Below are 20,427 nucleotides of genomic sequence, written 5' to 3' on the forward strand. Positions count from 1 at the left end.
ACAGGCCGATAGTTCGAACTTGGGTATTGTGGACGACGGGTAGCACTGACATATTGCGGGCGACGGGTAGGGTTGACGGGCTGAGGGCGACGGGTAGGGTGAACATACTGAGGGCGACGGGTAGGGTGAACATACTGAGGACGACGGGTAGGGTGAACGTATTGAGGACGAAGAATGGGACTGACTTGATACGGTCGACTTGTGGTAGGAATGTGATATGGTCGATGTGTGGGACTAACGTGATAAGGCCTGTAGTTAGGATTAACATGATAAGGCCTATAGGTAGGAGGAATGTTGTAAGGCTGATAAGATGGATTGACATACTCTACGGTGATAGGTTCTATTTCAGGCTGCTCATCTTCATATTCGGGAGTGTCTTCAGGGTTCTGCGTATCGGGTGAATGTCCGTGGTTTGATGGACTCTGCTCTTCCGGTGGTGACTCTTGGTCATTTTCTTCATCGCCTTCTGCATCTGCTTCTGGCTCTACCTCAGGTTCCTCCTCTTCTACTACCTCTTCCTCTTCGACGTCTTCTGGTTCGGGATCTTCCTCTGCCTCTGGTTCACTCGCTGCCTCTTCTTCCCCTTCGTCCTCTTCCTCAGCTGTACGCGTGTCTTCCTCGTAGTCTTTACCAAACATCTTATCCATGTGTTTGATCTGCTCCTCCACGTCGTTAACCTCTGGGTCAGGAACTTGTCCGCCGTTATCATCTTCCGCTTGCTCCTCGTCCTGGCCTCCGTTGCCGTCGTTCGCATCGTTGTTTTGGGGATCGTCGTTGGTGTTGTCCTTTTGAACGAAATTAATCGTGTTGATCTTTTTCTCGTGTTCCTCGAAGTCTTCCGGGTTATGTAGGTTCTCCGGGATGGTCTCCATAGGGTTGAAATTACTCTTTATTTCGTCTTCCACCTCGCCGACTGCGGCCTCAGGCTCATCTTGAGTTGTGTCTTTCTCCCGATAGAAAGTCGGGCTACTTGTGGTATGGTCGTCTTCCTGCGGCTCATGAATTGAGTACTGCTTAGGTTTGCTGTCTCGAACTTTAAGGACCTGGTCGTAGGAAACGAACGGAACGTTTGTAGTTTGGCGAAGACCGTACTTCTCCCGACTTTGCTCAAGTTGCTTCTGGCCCTCCTCTTCATCCTCCACTACTTCTTCGTGAACGTCTGGACTATGCCCTTTGTTTTTCGAATGATTTGACTGGCCCCTACTCTTGTCCCTCTGAGGGATGCGATACTTCTCTTCACTTTGTTGCAGCTGCCCTTGATCTTGGTCTTCGTCCTCTACAACCTCGTCTACATTCGAGTTTTGACCGTCGTCCTCTTGGCTTTTTTCTGGCTCTGGTGTCGTCATGGGGTTGTGAATGTGCAGAGGATGGAGTTTTTTGTTTTCATGCATCTTCTTGTTCAGATCAAAGTACTCTTCCCCAGGGGGCGCGGGTGTTGTGTATTTCTTTGTCCCGCGACTTATCAACAAATTATTATGGAGTTTCCGTTTCTTCTGCAATCGCTCTATCTCTTTCTTCTCTTCGGACAATGGATCAACAGTAGTTGAGGGAGCCCGCGTGGGATGCATTACCTTAAGCTTTTCCAGTGCTGTCATTTCTGTGGTTGTGGGCTCAGTAGCCCCGGCAGAATCGTCGTCTTTTATATTCTCTATGATATCCCGGATGTTATCATCTTGACTTGCTGGATAAGCCTCGCCTGAGTTAGCTTCACGCTCGGTGGTGGACTCAACACTTGATCTCTCCGACTCCTGTGAAGCATCATTCGTCCGATTTCCTTCTACCTCAGTTGAACTTTGCTTATTCTGGTGATCCGTGCCTGGTGATTCTAGGATAATGTTGCTTTGGTTCAAATGATGGCTTAACAGGAATTTCATTTTGCTACTCAGAGTGTTTGCTGACTGCTGAACTAAGTCTGTTGGCACAGATCTTACACGTCTGCGTAAGATTTTTGTCGCACTCGGAAGAGGCTCCACACACGGGTCAAAATGTTTGTTCTTCGATCCCGGATGTGGCATAGTTTTCCCTTCTGAATGGGGTATGGCAGCTGTTGAATATTTAGTAACCATTTTTCCATTATTTGTGGACTTTTGGTGATTTATGGCATCTGCAGATCGTTCATGATTCGTCCTTGAGAATTCGTCGTCGAGGGCACGTTTACGTTTATCGCGTGTATTTGTCGCTAATTGAAAATTGAGCCTTGAGCCGCCCCGATCGTTTGACGGTTGGCTTAAATTTTCAGTGGTCGCGATTGGTACCCCGGGCTCGATCAGAGCATTCCCTTTTTCTTTCAATCCTGTGTGATCTTTACCAAGCGTGTCTCGCTTTTTTTGATTTTTATTAAAAAAATCGAAGTCAGTAAACATGATCATACTTTGAAAGGAGCTTGTATTATTTCCATGAATAAATCCAAATTCTGTTCGCACGATATTCCCTGGCTGCTTGTTTTGAGCCTTCGGTGCACCACCCGCAACCATGCTTTTCATCACCTCCGACGGTGAGATTATGCTTTCACCGTAAGGATTTGCCAAAGGGATGCTTTGGAACTTGTACAAAGCTGTGTTGGAGATGCTCATCCCAACGCCGTAGAGTTCCTCATCGTTCACGTAGTAACCAAATAGATAGAGTAACAATTGTACATACGCCATACTTTGCGGTGCGCAAGCCCGCATTTTCGGCTCTTGTTCGCATGTTTCTGTCAGGTTTCTCAGCTGAATACTGGCCGCTGGGCTGTACGGTTGCATTCTGTTTGTCTAGCTTTAACTTTGATTTCAAGTCAATCCGAGTACTTTCGTCATGCGATGCAGCCTGAAAATTTTCCTCTTTTTGTGCAATGCATCTTTCCTTGAGGTCATCTTTAAGGGATTTTTTCAGACAACCAATTGATTTTTCTCCCAAAGACAAAGCGGGTCAATCGCCTACTTATTTTGTCTCATTTACCATAGCTGTAATTTCAAAATTTTGATCCAGTATCTACCAACAGTTTTGCTGCTTTTAATTTTTAACATTTTCAGCTTTAATTTTCATCGGAATGTGACTTTCTTCACTAATTTGTAATTAAAGCTGTATCTTGGAAGATTTTCGGGTGATCTCGATTAATTTCTTCAAAAGTTTATCGGTCAAATTCCATCAGTATTCTCAATTAATGAGACCATCAAAAAATGTATGAGAGCCATTATCGATCATTTGTATCTTTTGATACGTAGCTTTCTTTGGTGCAATTCAAGAAAACAGTCCTCTCTTTTCATTTTTCATTTTTATGCAAATCCATCATGGTTTTGCTCCCGGCTCGATCCATTCGAGTGTCATCAACTAAGTGCAAGCTGCAAGAAAAAAAAATCAAGCAAACGTTTATTCGCGGAATTAAGAAGTGTTCAGACTTGAATAAACCTGTTGTTACATAAAAAAATAATCGTTTTATTCAAGGGTTGTCATAAATCCGAGTATATTCAACCCGCACTGGAAAAAAAAACACATTGGATCTAGAGTCCAGACTCTTAAAAACATCGACAAGAAAAATACTCTTGATTCAATCGGATTTTTGCTTAAATTAAAAGGAAATCGGCTCAAACTAAGAGGCTTGGTTCTTGATTTAAGCAAAAATCCGATTGAATCAAGAGTATTTTTTCTTGTCGATGTTTTTAAGAGTCTGAACTCTAGATCCAATGTGTTTTTTTTTTCCAGTGCGTATAATTTTATATGTTGCGACAAGTGCTAATTTCTACTATTTTGCCGTTTGCAATCATAAAATGAACGCTCCATTTGGACTAACCACTCGTTTAATAAAAGTAATCGTTCCGAAAATGAGACCAATACAATATAACCCGGTCAGTTGACTATTTCGGATCCTCTAATCCAATCACTGCCAATACCAAACTTTAATTTTTCCGCTTGATCAATGATTACTAATAGTGGTGTGGCGTTCTTTGTGATAGATCGATTGATATGCCGTTTAAACCTATGGAAAATGATCGATAAATAGGGTGTTCGCACCGAACACCTTAATAATCGATTCTTGGCCATAGCTTTAAATGGAGAAATATCGATAATCGATCATTCACGCCTTGCCACTAATAACTAAGCGTGCTTGCTACACAGTGGCCTAGAACGTCAACTGTTTGGTGAGTGCGTATTTTTGCGGTCATCAAATTAATTGGACCGAACCGCAATCGCAAAGCGACATTTTTACGCACTGACGCGTTCATAAGAAATCTTGTATTTTTCTCCGCGTTTTATGTCGAGATAAATTTTTAAGAGCGTTTATTTTCATAGACCCCTGTATTTTGCGTCTTCATAAAATTTAAATATCTAGTTACGCCAGTTTCATGATCAAATTGTGTGAGGTGAAGGACCCTAAAATCATTGGATGCTGCATTTAGGATGCAAATAGGATTAGGTACATTATGCAATGAGGAGCCACTATTTCTGGCTCATTTTAGAAACAACGCATCATATATGCCATTGGTTTCCATATCCAGAAAAGTGCTTAAACGGAAGAGCCAATAATAGTGGTTCCTTAATACAAAATGTCATCCAATTCCTGTTCACCTTCCTCTTTCCGCATTCGTATTGGTTCATAATGATTATGCTGCTCAAATTACATACGAGTGGATGCTTAAAAACACAGAAAGATACTCACTAAATTTAACACAAGAACGTGTCAAAAAGTGTTCCAGGGGGGGGGGGGGGGGGGGGATTTCGTTCAATTTATTGTGACTTAGACGAATCCCTGTGATAAGACAGTCCTCCGCTGAAAGTCTTAGCTTAAGAGCAAAGTTTGTCTTGGCAATACAGCATCGCAATTTTACATTTTTTACCATTAAAATTAATCGTATTTTGAAGTTTCTCGATTGAAAATCAAACAACATCAGTCGATTGTTTTTTATTTTCTAAGGCACGGCAGCGTGAGTTTACGTTATTGTGTCTCAGAAAATTAATAAAGGGATTAACTTAAGTTGTTTTCCTATAACCACGGAACCTCTTAATATTAGCCTTTTTCACGGTAAAAATGTAAATTTTGCAACGCTGTATTGTTAACTTAAGCTTTAAATACAAACTAAAGCTTTCAGGACAGGATTGTCTCATCGCAACGTTTCGTTTGAGCCAAATTCGAACAATAATGTATTTCCTTTGGAAAGCACACTAAAAAGCCGTTAAAAAGTTAATGAGCTCCCTTAAAAAGGGGCACAAAAAGGAGCTTTCTTAGCAGGCTCTTTGAAGAGTAAGTAATGCAATAGATTTTTTTACCATTATGTTAAGCTTTAGACCATATCCTTTATATGGCCCAAGCACAATTGCAGTATTGTGTCACCGACTTTTTCAAAAAATAAGCGGGAAAGTATTGATCTGTTTGATAAAATAGGTTGCCAGAGATCTGAATTAAAAATGTGTTTAAAGTATTTAATTACTAGGGGGCCCTGCCCCCTGACCGCTACGCGGCCCAACCCCCGGGAGGGCGCCTCGCGCCCTCAGGCCCGCTTCGCGGGCTCTATACGCCTATGTATAGGCAAAAATGTTCTTCCATTTTAATACACCATTTTGTGTTCGAGCTGCATCGATTTCAAAATTTTTGACGTAACACTCAGATTTGTAAATAATGATGATGTAATGTAATATTTTTAAATACTTAATTTAAAAAAAGGATTTCGACCGTTAAGAGTTAATAATATTTGGTCCGACCCGACGCGACGCAGCGCTTGCCTTCTCACTTTGTATCTGCTGTAAATATTAATTGAAATTCAGCAGTCAAGTAAATTGACCAATGCCGTAAATCGAAGCCGGAAGAATGCAGGAAAAATTGAGTAAAAACCTTATACCTTGGACCTGAGCGATGCACCGTTCCTCAACTCTTCGAATAAGGAGCCCTTCACGAGCTTTTCCATTGTTTTATTGTTTATTCGAGTCACTCAGGTAGAATCCCACACCTTGACGTTTCCAGCGGAAACGACATATCTCTCACGCTATTAACATTGGACTTAAGTGACATGAGCTTTAAAAGCTCTACAACATTAAAAGTTCGGGGTTTTATAATTTTTTGCACATCTACATCTACTACAGATGACATACATGTAAAGATCATCCTTATCGGTCCGGCAGTTCGTCAGAAATAGTGCTTCCAAGATTTTGCTTGTAGTTGTATAATATAGATAGCTGACTCGATAAAAAGAGCGCCTTCGACATGTAGGGTCGGCAAAAAGTCGTACCTTTATGTGCGAATACCTTCTGTGCCTTTTTTGTGTACCTTCCTATATTTTGTCTCTTATCGATTAACATCCTTGCAGTAAATAATATGTCCGACTCGATCGCTTAAAAAGACGAGAAAAATGAGGTACAAAGTAAAAACACCTGTTAAGATTGGATTAAGGAAAGTTAGTAATCTGAATTTCAAATTATCCCCCCCCCCCCCACTCAAGGCCCCATTCAATTAAAATGCCGCGTATTAAGATATTGTGGTAGAATTTTAAAGCTAATTTTAATTTTAATGGACAGTCGGTTGCTCCATCTGAAACTGACCTTTTTATTATTGTAACTGGTGCCCGTAGTAATCCGTCTTCAGCGAGTTTTCGAAGCAAAACCAATCCTCCAGGTAGGTATCACATGCGTCCAATGGCACCGCACACGCTGAGAATTCTGAGAGAACTTCGGGAACTATGTACTCTCGCCGTAATAGATGCAAATATTTTAAGATGCTACGTTATTAGACCCGTCCGATAAATACAACACATGACACAAAACTTCAGGAATCACATATGAAGCTTGAGCTTCGTTAAAAAGACACAAAGATGTACCAGGAAGTAACTCTCTTGCTCCTTACTTGCTCGGCTGAGTTTTTACGGTACCGAAATCAGAGCGGTTTTCTTTTTTTTTAACAAAAAAAATTAGCACAAACAGTAATTTATTCACCGTAGGATCTTGAATTTCTAGACCCTCTGCTCCTCGAAGAACCCACTACGTTCTCGTAACATACTGTACAATCAAAATCCATCCATGGTTGAAATATGTTGTCCCGTGAATCTCAACCACACACCTTTAGGCACACTTCAAATTTTAATTTTGAAAAAAAATTGGTTCCGAAATATAAAATCCTCGTTTTCCTCTTCCCTTTTTTCAAACAAACGGATCGATTCATCTACTTTAGAGAGCTGCTTATCTCTCTTATAAAGCTATTTTTTCAATCACATGAGGAAGTCATACACTTTAAACCGAAATCCAGCCGCGGTAAACATGTTTCGTCCGGTAAACCATAACCGCACCCCACTGAACTTTGAATTCCTTCAACGATTAGAACACTTGAATCCGAACGATTAATTCACCGTTTTTTATTTTTTTTTTATCCTTCTTCTTTTTTTTTTAAAAAAAATCAACGAAAAGACTGCAGATAGCTTCTCGTCATTTCATTATGACAACGTTTGTAAGTAACACACTATTCCAGCATAATTTATTCGTGGCAAAATAGGTATCATCCAGTAGTGCCCTCAACAATTAAGACGCGAACACACACGAACCGAGACAACTATTCCTCTATCTCCCTCATGCTTTAGTTTTCGATGAGCATATCGATGTATTTACTTTAAGGAGGCCAAAAAAAAACAATCGAAATTTGAGCCAAAATCGAACGTTTCGATAGCTAGCGGACGAGCCGGAAAAGCATGAGCGTTGCACTGGCGGGCGACTGCGTTTTCCCGGCTCGGAAAATCCTCGCGCGAGTAGGACCCGGTTCCCCGACGAGCACCACCGTATCCATCGACGCACGGTGGAGCGAGCCAATAGGAGAGCTCGGACAAAATTTGGAAGCAGGGTGTCTACAAGTCCGGAATTTCCAGAAAGTCCGGAAATAGCACTAATTTTTGAAGGGCGGTCCGGAAGTTCTGGAAAAGTGCGGAGATCCCGCAAGAAGGTCCGGATTTTTTTTCATTTTTTGTCATTTTTGTCGCAATTTGAGCGGGGAATCAAAATTTTTGAATTTTTTCGAATTTTGTCACTTGGAGGTACTGAAAAAGTACTGAATTTTTTTGTTGAGGAAGTACTGAATTTCTTGGAAATGTACTGAAAAAGTACTGATTTTTGGCCAGCCTGTTTTAGTAGAGACACACTGGGAAGCTTCAAACGCTTATAACTCCGTTTATACACAAATTTGAGGCTCTAAAAGTGAACACACAATTTCCTCGTGAAATTTTCTTTGAGAAGCACCCCTTAAAATTTAAAATGCGACGAATTAAACATCAGAATTTGCAGTTTTAGTCAAAAATATCACGTCCGACCTCTCCGATCGACTCGATCCAGTGTGCGACGACTAGAACAATAGTCGACAGGGAAGTCTTTACATAAGTGGACGCGCGCGGCAGGAGTCGCGAATGTCGCCACCGCTTCGCGCCCCGCTGTTTACAAATCGAAAGTATTTCCAGCCATTATCGATTCCGCCGTAATCCCGAAATTCGGATGGAGCTGGGGTTGTCGGGAGGGAGGAGGGGGGAGTTTTCCAGGTCAAAAATTGCGGTGCCGCGAATCGAGGATGAATTATTCCCCGGTTGCGCCATGCCACCGTCGCATCATGCATCCAGTAATGCTGCCGTGCTGAGGAAGAACGACGCATAAGCCTTGAGACGTTGCCAAACTTTCTTTTGAAAAATCACGAATTTTTGGAAAATAGTGGGAGTTCTAGAGTCCCTTTATACTGAGAGTCAAGACAGTCCCCCTTCATAAAGTCACAAACGGGAGTAAAGATTATACAAACTGAAATTTTTTCGTAACCTTTGATCGGCCCATTCTTAAATTTCTTTCTACGTTCCTTCTCTCATTCCGTTTGTTCCTTGCCGAACCCGTAATTCCCTGGTCCATTTCAGATTATAATCTTTACAATTGGTGAAAATGTAATCTTTATTTCCGTTTCAACACTGTGGAGGCCTAAAATACGGAACCAATCAGAAATGGATTCACATTGTCTTGACTCTCAGTATTAAGGGACTCCAGTGAGTTTTTTTCTTCCAAATTTCCAGAGAATTTTATTCGTAAATTGATTTAGAGTATCTAAAAATTTCATTGGAAAATATTTATAACTTTTCTTCAAAATAAGAATTTTCTAAGTGTAAATTTGGCAACATTCAATTGTTTGTACGTTGTTTTTCTCCAGCGTGGCAGAATGATTGTCTGGGGTCACCGAACGCTTTATCGTTACGAAGTCTCCGCATAGAACTGTTGCTGGAAGTCGGATTTTGAATATTTTACAGTGGCGTGATCGAATGATCGATTATCGATTTTTCTCCATCTGAAGCTTTGGTAAAGAATCGATTATTGAGGTGTTCGTGGCGAACATTCTGTTTATCGAAACTTTTAGGGTAGTCTTATGTTTTTTTTTTTTTTTTTAATTCGCTGTGTTTCGGAGAGAAGCCGCGACTATTCGAGCAACCCCAAGGCCAGATCATATAGCTTGTGCCCCATAAGCCTTCATACGGGGTTCGTAACAATAGCTTTTTGGGTCAGCTCGTTTGGGCGCATCATGTCCATCTTGGTGAGGAGAATGTCAAGGGCCATTTTCGGGGCAGAATTAGATCGTGGAGGACGAAGTGCGCTTCATGAGTTTTATCACATATCGCGATTCTTTTCTGGAATCAATCGAGTGTCAATCAAGAGTTGATCCTCTCAATCCCTCCAAGCTAGATCGGCGTCGTGGATGTTAATCTCGATGAAATTTTGACCGAACATTCAGTCACAAAGAGGTGTTTAAAAGCGATAAAAGTGGTATCCAACGTGAGGTAACAGCCTTTCTTCCGTCTGACGCAAGCGTAATAATCGTTCGACGTGCTCGGAATAGTAAACGTGCGTAAATTTTCAATAATGAAATGAGAATGTGCACGCCACGGCGGTGCCTTGCACTCTCGTTGCACCGAAGTAATTATCATGTGGAGAAAAGAAGAATAAGAAGAAAAACTCCATTACAAGTAGTCTTCCTAACAAAGAACGACAGCCGCGTTGAAGGAACAATAGAATTACCACTCGTATCAAAGTGCGTAAAATACCTCGATTCTTTCGGTTTGCGCCTGTATTTAAGCCGATAACTTGGCCGCTCAAGTGAACGCCACAACAAGCTGGATCATTTGGATCGCATTTATCAAAAAGGAACCAGCGCGATCACATTGTTTTCATCACGGAGAAAAAAACCTCGTGCGTGGGACTCGAAATTTAGGTCATATGGATCTCTGAAGTTTTCAGATTGAGCATCTGAACACTTTAGATCTAGCTGTCGAGGTTCGGATCACGCATCTGAAACTTCAGTTCTTACATCTGAAGTACTTCAGATGTGAGAACCGACGTTTTTCGGATGTGAGAACCGAAGTTTTTCGGATGTGAAAACCGAAGTACTTCAGATGTGAGAGCTGAAGTTTCAGATGTGTGATCCGAACCTCAACCCTCAACAGCTAGATCTACAATGTTCAGATGCTCAATCTGAAAACTTCAGAGATCCATATGACCTAAACTTCGGGTCCCAACGCACGAAGTTTTTTTCTACGTGAAATCGTGCAACTTTTTTTTTATTTTTAAAAATACTTAATATACATATGGGTGGTTTCACGATAACTGGAGTAGTTTTGTCGCCGTAACAGACAACACATTTTTTGGTCATATTTTTAGTAGTAATGAGGATCACTCGAATTTTTTCGCATTAATCTTCAAAGGGTTGAAATGTATTGGCAAAGTGAAGGTAATTTGACAGAGGTTGTTTTTTCCATCGTTCATTTTGCTAGGTTAGCAAACATCATCGTGTAACTTAGTTGCAGGAACTATCCGCTCATCAAGAATTGATTTCAATTTATTTAATTGTAAGAAAAACTGTATCACTTTATATGGAGTATTTTTAAAATGAAGCAACTCATGTCAATGTAAATAAATATTATATTTACACAATAAATTAAGTATGTACAACAGTATAATATCTAAATAATCATTAATAAAAAAGATCATTCATCGATACTGAATACTGATTCATAAAATTAAGTAACGATGGGTACGAAGACATGTATGAGATCCTGAAAACACGATTCGCTAAGCTAATCGCCCTTGCTTGTCTCTTTACCAGTCAAGTGACATACACAAGCAAAAGCTAGTACGATTCTTTCGCATTCTTTATACGTTACGTTCTATACGTTATGTACGTTATACGTCTTATACATGTTATGTCACCGCCGGGCTGACGAAAGAGAGAGATGACAGAGATCTGATTTGAAGGAGAATTAGGAGTAAAAACACTTTTTCTGCATAATGCTGTAAAGTAGAAAGTGTGAACGAGATTATAGCTGTGTCAAAACTCTCATAGGATATTTATAACAGTACAAGTTATGTTATTCGTCATTAAATTTTATCTCTGCATTTTTCCGCAGTTCGTAACTTTCACTTGTATATTCATTTGATTTTCAAAACTTGTGATTCCCCATAGTTGCTCTCCAGGATCACGATTTTGAAATGTGAGAGACAATTTTTGATTAATTAACTTGACTTCTGATTAAAATGAACCTATTTGATGGTAAATTATCAAACATTTTGTTACACGCAATAAATGTTCAGAGCTTCCATTAAGTCATTGCAACAATGAGGAGATGGAAAATAAAGATAATCCTGAAAATGACCAAAAGAGTGCACACAGGAGATTGATCAATATCTCGTAAACCGTCAACAAGTTTTTCGCGTACATTTCTACTTGTACTTTAAATGTTCAACTATTTCTTTCATCGTTAGAATTCACAGCAAAGTGTCCAGTGCACACTGACATTCCAGTTTCATCAAATGACCAAGATTAATCCCGGGTTCTAACACTCAAGGACTCAAGTCGTCTAAATCCAACCCTTTAAGGTCTTATGCATAGTCATTCTTGAAACAGTTCTTTCCCATAGGACGCCTCGCCTGGTTTTCATTGTAATTAGGGAAGGTTTAAGGATCCTCAAAAGATCATCATAAAAAGACAATTTTTGTCTACACGATTAAAATCTAGCTGTACAACTTTGGAAATGGATTATTGCAAGGGATTACAGTAATTTGTCACTGCTACAAATAGATAATACCGAAAAAATAATTTTTACGATTCTCACAACATTAAGCCCAAGGTAGATGCAAACCCATACCTTAAAATTAACAGAAATCGCAAAATATTTTCTTCTGTATTTTGTATTTTTTGTAGTGATAAATCTCTGAAACCTATCTCAAGGACCCATTTCAAAAATCATACTACTGAATTTTATTCGAGGTTCGCAAGATTTTTCCTGAGTATGATGCTGTGCTTGGGATCTCTTTGAACCTCCCTCAAGTATGTATACCAAATGGACTACATTTTGCAATTTGGAACTATAAATTCTGGCTCAGTTTGAAAATAGCGCTTGTACCATTAGTTTCCCTATGCACATCGGGGTTTTATCAGATGAGCCAGAAATTTTAGTTCCTAATTGCGAAATGAAGTTCGAATGGGGCCTCTTGTGGAAAGGCGCTGTTTAAATAGCGACCATGTTTACTACCCTTAATTGGACGTATTTATACTAAATGGAACTATAGACTAAAACGGAACCATAGACTAGTGGAAATGATGGGGTATGCACCAGAACGCTGGATAAGAAACAATGTAAAAGTGGGCGTGATTCCCTTTGGGAAAATGGAAAAGTGAGATTTTACATTCTACCAAACGGAACTCAGCGCCAACCATATGTGGCAGTCATGAGCCGTGGGCAAGGCAAAAGAGCGTTGTGGACAGGGCTCATGAGTTAAACAGGACCGCGGGCGAATATGTTCTTTTAGCACCTGGGATGTCAAAAATATGTCCGATGATCCCAAGATGCTGCCTTTACTGCCCTCGCAGTTACCTTTACATCCTGTGAATGTAAATACAACTGCGTGGGCAATCAAGGCAGCATCTTAGGATCACTAGACAAATTTTTGACATCCTAGGTGCTAAAACAACATATCATTTTTTTTCAGTGAGGGACTTGGTGCGATTGATGAGTATTGCAACTCAAAATAGAGCGGCGCAACTCTCTTTTGATCAATAATCGCGAACAGATCGTATTTATCGATTCACTTTGAGCTTCCATTTTGACGCCATTTTGACGAGTGGACACAGGGCTTAACGTGCGCACTACTCCTTCTTTTCCACCTGTCTCTAGTTCCTTTCAGCCCAATTCTTACTCCGTCTGACGGTACATACCACTTAGAGTCCCTTTATACTGAAAGTAAAGACAATGCGAATCCATTTCTGATTGATTCCCGTATTTAGGCCTTGACAGTGTCACAGACGGGAATAAAGATTACAGTTTCACCAATTGCAAAGATTATAAACTGGAATGGACCGGAACATTGGGGGTACGGCAAGGAAGAAATTGAATGCGAATGAGAGACGGGACGGAGATAGGAATCCGGGAGTGGGTTGATCAAAGATTACAAAAAGCGTCCGATTTGTGTAATCTTTATTCCCGTTTGCGACATCCATGAGCCGCGGTGTCTTAAGGTGATTCGCCAAGCTGGAGTGACGTGGTCGAACTGGCATGCGATATATCGCATCTTTTGGGTCAAAAATCTCGACAGATTTTGAATTTTCAGCAAAAAAAAGGACGATAGCCCCTGCGCATGAGCCTACAGAATCATTCTAAACCCACAAATCGGCAAAATTCAGAGAAATGAAAGCAGGATAGTGTTTGGAAAAAAACCCCGCATTCGATACAGAAATCGATAGCTGAATCGAATGCGAGGTTTTTTTCCAAACAGGGGTTATCGTCCTTTTTTTGCTGAAAATTCAAAATCTGTCGAGATTTTTGACCTAAAAGATGCGATATATCGCATGCCAGTTCGACCACGTCACTCCAGCTTGACGAATCACCTGAACACTCTCTGTAAAGGGACTCTAATACCACTGGGAAAAACGAGAAATCCCTGGGAAGGGGCGGCTACGCGGCCTTGGGGGGCTCGGACCAGGTCTCCTTGATCATGTCGGCGCCCTTCTCGGCGAGCATGATGATGCTGGCGATGGGGTTGCTGTTGGCGACGTAGGGGAAGGAGGAGGCGTCGACGACGCGGACGTTGGGGACCCCGTGGACCCGGAGCTCGGGGTCGATGACGGCCGTCGGGTCGCCTTCGGGGCCCATCTTGCAGGAGCCGGCCGGGTGGTTCTCCGGCAGGGTGTTCCGGCGGATGAGGCACTCCCAGTAGGCGTAGCTCTCGAAGTCGAAGCCCTCGCAGCCCTTCGCCGGCGTCCGGTCCACCTGCATCCCTTTCGCTTGCATCGTCTTCGTCCGGGCTAGCTTCATTATGAATCTGGAGACAGGAGATGAATAAGTTAGTGACGTTTGTCCTGTAATGGAGATGTTGCATGTGTGAGGGATTTGCGATTTGACCATTGATTCTTATGTAAAAGTTCGCGAGAAACACGATGGTGTCACTGGTTTTCTCTGAAATCGTCTCCTAAGCTCAAAAAATCTCTCAAAGTGAGGCCAAAATGGAGGGGATATCCCACCCTACCCTGAGAGTCCACCTCTACATCAAGGCAATCTCTCCATGCAAATATAGGGAGCAAATACATTGACAGGGCTGCCACTTCATTTGGAACTCCAAAACTGAAAATACGGCAACCCTGCTAATGTATTTGCTCCCTATATTTGCATGGAGAGTTTGTTTTGATGTAGAGGTGGACTCTCGGGGTAGGGTGGGATATCTCCTCCATTTTGGTTTCACTTTGAGAGCTTTTGTTGAGCTTGGGAGATGATTTCAGAGAAAACCAGTGGCATCATCGTGTTTCTCGCGAACTTTTACATAAAAATCAATGGTCCAATCGCGAATCCCGCACACATGCAACAACTCCATTGTTTTTGGACTGGGGAGGTTATTACAGAGGATGTGCTGCGGGGTGATAGTTGAAATTGATAGACAAAGATGACAAAGATGACAAAGATGAGGCATATATATACAAAGATGACAAAAGGGGAGTGGAGGGATGCTATTGGCGGAAGCGGATGGTTGCAATGGGGTTTCAGGACATTTTGTCAACGATTTTTTGTCCGCGCACCTTTTTTGTCCAGTAGTTTACGCCCACACGTAAAATAAGCAACGGTGACTTGGTCCAAGCGTTATATTTTAGTCGGTATGTAAAATTATATCGACAATATGGAAATGAGAAATTGAGAGAGAAGGAGGTGTTGTTATGGTTGCTCATTTTCTAAATGAAATGTTATTACTTTCTCCTTTTGAATCGTCTTTTTAAATTGTCATTGGTGAATATTTGGTTCTATTTCTATCCTTAAAATATTCGATGTACAATATACTTTATATGTGCATAGGTACTTTTTTTATTTTTTTAATTTTTTCTTTACGAAATTATTACTTCATTTTGAAAACATTTATATTTTTAAAACGTGACAAATATTTGTAAAACCTTTTCCAAGCGACATTAATCTCAATAAGCCGCAGTTGTGCCGACAGAAACTGCAAAAATGAGTAACAAGTTGGTTTTTGCAATCGCTAGCGATAGCAATATTCGTCATGGGAACTTTTGCTTCTGGGATATGAAAATTTTAAGGTACAGTTCGTTTGTAGTATCTTCAGAATTGAAGGGGCTATGTAATTTTGTGTCGACATCTCTTTTTTAACATTTTTAATTTTTTTTCTTTGCATACAAGAAAGCTGTTATTTACCAATTATTTATTTTCGTTGGATTATGTATGGTTTTTGGAAGTTAACGCATTTAACTTTCAGTTTCGTTTTTTTCGGCGTAAAGTATGATATTTTTACTCTACGCATATGCCCGAATACGCATCATAACGACGGTGAAACTACCAAACCACGTATCTCGTTTGCGGTGTTTAAAAATCTCCGCTCACATTTTATTTTTTTGAAGTAGACCAAATCAATATCATTCCTTGAAATTTTCACAGAATTTTCCCCGCACGAAGAGGAAAAATCACGGAAATTTTCAAGACTGGACGTTAAGTAGCTTTTCATTTAAAAAATAAAGTATGACAGGAAGTCTGCGACGTCGCAAACCGAGATACGTGGTTTGGTAGTTTCACCGTCGATAAGTGACCTATGTGCTTCCTAAGTTGCCATTTTTTTCATTCAAATAGATGTAACCGAAATGTTAGATGTGTACTACCTATACTACTTTCATGTCATTGCTTTATTTATTTATTTACTTTTTGCGTAGGTATAAATTGTTATTTTTTTGCTGAATTTTGGAGAAAATATTGCTTTAAGAACGTGGAATGTAAATTAATTTTATTGAAAAAAGAAAATACCATCATTAATTTGGGCGAACAGAGAAAATATACATCAATATTTGGGTCAACATCTCCCTGATTATATAAAGGATGAATATATTAGTATTTCTGTATCAAAAAACTTAGCTTTTGTCTTCAGAGATACGATGATTCTAGTCCCAGTCAATTTGTTTTATTGAAAAAACAAAAAAACAAAAAATAAATAATAAAAAAAAAAACAAGCAGTGAACTCCAACACAATGTGTTGATAAGGCGCGTCATTAACTCGCACATATCAACCCCTTTAGTTTTTATTTACAGAGATTTCAAAAAAGGCAAGCAGCACAACAAGAGAATTCACGATCCAACACTGCAGGGTCAACAACGCACCTTGACGAGACCGTGTATTGTGAATCTAGAAAGCTGTTCGAACAAATTTAAGTTTTTTGATCTGCCTCAAGCAAAATTTTATCAGATTCTTGAAGAAAAGTGCTACGGAAAAATTTAAGCGCAGAAAGGAAAAATTCTGTCGAACTCCTAGAAGATAAAGTCGATTTAAAGGTATTTTGGGGCTAAAATACCCAAATCACCGGTATTATAAATCCCGTTCTATTATTGAAAAGAAATTGACTCGATATAAATGAAATTGTAATAAATATGTCTTGATTTTGTTATTTTAAACGTCTTTTCATGCAAAGAAGCTCAACCATGTCCATGTTTTATTCATTCATGAATTGAAAGTAAGCAATCCACATCCCGAAAATCTACCGATTCGCCGTAAAAAATCGCAGAAACTTGATATACCAGGTCGATGTACCCACTCTTTGAATTTACCAATCAATTTAGTGAGTGCACGTATGTGAAAGTCAAAATGCTATAGTCATTTTGGGTGCATTCATTTTTCATGAAACAATTGTAAGTAATTTCAATCCCCAAAAACCATAAATTTTCCGTAAAAAATCGAAAAAATCAAAATATGTTGACTCCCTGACGTGAAAATTAAATTCTACGTGTGAAAATACTTATGTATCGATATGCTGAACAGAATGCCCGCCTCTCCTCGTAATTTACAAACCGTTCCTATACCCATCTCAAAATTTTTCTCAGAGCTTTGTGTTATTATCTGCTTCCATTTAAACCCCGGTTTGATGGCCGAATCGGCTGCCCAAAAAGCAAGCCATTTTTGAAGGGCTCTATGAGAAATTCGTGATATTATCAGCTCTCAGGAAATCACCCCATGGGTAAAATTGCTGGTATAAATTTTCGAGTGCTTAAAATAATCGTATTCAAGAAACTATGGAGTCAATTTCGTTTTAATAATATAACGGGATTTACCTGTCTTCAGGTCAAAACTCATACAAGGAAGTCCCTTGCAAGAGGCTAATTTTTTGTAATTTCACTCAATTTTTTCTCCTTTTAAGCGCTCAGCCGATAGGCGGCGCTTTTTGATTTCGATTTGCCACTAGAGCTCTAGTATAGTAGGGCGCTCAAGCGGTCAAATGGCGCACCAACTCATCGATGCACGGAACGTCATTTAGGAAAATTTATTTTTTGATTACCTCATAATAGCTCTGTGAATACGATTAAATGCAAATTAGCGTGAGAAATAAATAACAGTCCTAAAACTCTCTTCGCTATGCGGTTTATAGTTATTCTATAATTACTTTCGAAAGTTCAAGATGCGCGTTCTGATTTCCGAAAACTTTTCCACCGGTGATAACTTTATTCGGAGACCTTAGTAGAATTCGCTTACATCTAGGTTATGTGTCTTTGACTTATTTGTCTTTGGCTCTGGCGACGGTAGGTAGTTGTTACGCGTTTACGGTTTCCTTGGTAACCTTTGTTTGCTATCAGCTGATGTCGAGTAGTATGACTATAGGAAGCTCCAACCACGGCATTCTTCGAAAAAAGCGCGAAAACTTATAGATTTGAATTTTCAAATTTTAAGAAAAAAAAAAATTCTATTTAAGAAAGCTTTAATTTAGTTTCTGTAATTTAGTTTTTAATAAAAATTCTGAAATAAAGTAAATATATATTGGTTTAAAAGTTGAATATTTCTTCACTTCAGGCAGACCCTCAATGCTGAGCGCTTCTCTAATACCAACGTATTAGAGCTTTCCCGCTTGTTTATAATTGAATTGCTTGTCACATTCTGAGGTCAATCATATTAAATTGTAATTTATACATTTCTTTTTTTTCTCCTTCATTTTATTGTTTGTTTGGAGAAGTTTTGTTGATTTCTTCGGATTTCGAATACTGTAACTTCTCTTCTATCTGGCCGATTTTTATGAATGAGACCTCTTTTAATTCGTGTTTTAACGGAGAGTAAGGAAATAATTGCTAAAAACTCGCGAAACAATTTTTTTTGAAAATTGGACGAATCCTAGCGTGACGGTGAAATGGTTAATGAAGCGTAAGTAATTGGGCGAGGGGCTGAGGATCCCGGCATCGCTTGGCAACCGTCATTAGCTATTGTTCGTCGAGACGCCGACGCAGTGAGCAGGAGCGTGGGAAAGAGAGGGGTAAGTGGATTCTTTTATGAGCCACGTTTAGCTAATGGTCTAATGAGTCTCGAGGCTCATCACAGATTGCACTTACACAGATTGCAATATCAGAGCACGGGTACCAACTTTTGGAAAGTATAACCGAGGTTACAGATCTGTCAAAGCAACGTTTTGAACAAAACGGAGGAGTTAAATTCTCATTTCGAGAGTGCCGACCTGCTCAGCCATCCTCGAATCAATTCGCTTGATTCTGCTTATATATGCATATTTTAAATCAGCGCGTCGCATTCTTAGGCTTTTTTTGAAAAAACCAAGTAACGTAGACTCTTGGTATTCACTGCACATAAACTAATGAGCCCCAGAATGAGAAACAACTTTAAATCATAATTATTGATGGATAAATAAACTTTTTACACGCTTTGGAAAATCTCAGAAGTTCGCGGTAGTCACTTTTCGGTAAGGAACTAAGGGACTCGGTTATTGTATCGAGCAAGGTTCGAAACGATCGCAAAGGCGGTATACTACGTATACGCGCCAAAAAACAACTGAAATGTTAGACATACTATTTTCATGTCTTTCTATTTGTATCAATAGGTACTTTTTGCTTAACTTACGAACGTTGAATGCAAATTAACTTTATTGAAAAAAGAAAATAACGTCATTAATTTGGGGGAACATGTGGCTGATTATATGAAGAAGGTATATTCCAGTATTTTTGTTTAACATATTAACTCACGAGAAAATGTTCGTACATTTATCATCTACTATTAATTATTTTTTGATGATTAGTCTAAAACATTCAATACAACCATTAAAAAGTAGTTTCCATCGTCGGGTAACGAACTCCCGATCGCCGGGTGCCCGCACCAAATCAAAAATACGAGGCGGTTTAGGCAACTAGGCTATGACGGATCCACGAGAGCGGGAGTAAAAATAGCATACAAAAGACTCAAGCAATGGGCGGGACTTATCACAAGAGACTGCTTTTGGGATGATATGAAGCGCATTGCTGTATTGCTGTAGGAGCCATGGTTCGCACTGTTTTAATGCGTCTCGAGGTCCATCCCAGCACACATTCCGATCGCGGCAGTTGAGCTAAGGCAATATTTGCGTATCCATGAATTAAATCAATCAATCGAGCTCTGATTTTGACTTCTTTATCCGTAACGAGTCCTCCAGAACAATTTTCCACCTTGTACGATGGTTATTATTTCTTTACTTCTATTTTTCAAATTTGAGGTGGGATAATGGCGGCTTCTCAAGAACACCGAGGTAGGCGATCTTTTGCACCAACGAACAGAAAACTGATGGCGAAAAATAACCAATCAGAACCTCCCAAAAAAAAGAATTTGCCTAAAAACGGAACTTCGTGGTTCTGCGCAGATTTACCAGTCAGACACGACATCTCGAGGTGGAAAAAAACTCGCTGAAAGCGAATTTTAGCAATCAACACAACTTGACGTAGAGACATGATTGGCTAAAAAATACAACGGTTTTTGATACATCGGAAAATCAACCAAAAATCGGAGACTGGGCGAAACGCTCAAGGTCGCAGAGGTATAGGGAATCCCATAGCGAAAGCAACGGAACGATTCTAATATCATGGGGAACTCCGTTCCCATGACAAAAGTAGGGGGAAAACCAAGAAGCACGCGATCTTTAGTTTTAACCCATTTGTACATCGATCTTTTAGAGTCAAATACGTC

General features: G+C 40.0%; 2 protein-coding genes across 2 annotated transcripts in view; one reads left to right on the forward strand and one right to left on the reverse strand.

Annotated features, from left to right (window-relative positions):
* Flo2 (flotillin-2) overlaps positions 1 to 20,427 on the forward strand; it is a 224,906-nt gene that overhangs the window by 74,951 nt on the left and 129,528 nt on the right. The window lies entirely within an intron of this gene.
* The window catches only part of LOC109034014 (glucose dehydrogenase [FAD, quinone]), a 35,714-nt gene continuing 26,156 nt past the window's right edge, over positions 10,870 to 20,427 (reverse strand). Inside the window, exon 8 of the mRNA XM_019046928.2 lies at positions 10,870 to 14,283. Within this exon, the coding sequence (XP_018902473.2) occupies positions 13,917 to 14,283 (367 nt within the window). The 3' untranslated portion in view covers positions 10,870 to 13,916. The remainder of the gene's footprint in view (positions 14,284 to 20,427) is intronic.

This window comes from Bemisia tabaci, chromosome 8, assembly GCF_918797505.1.
Source record: "Bemisia tabaci chromosome 8, PGI_BMITA_v3".
Lineage (NCBI taxonomy): Eukaryota > Metazoa > Arthropoda > Insecta > Hemiptera > Aleyrodidae > Bemisia > Bemisia tabaci.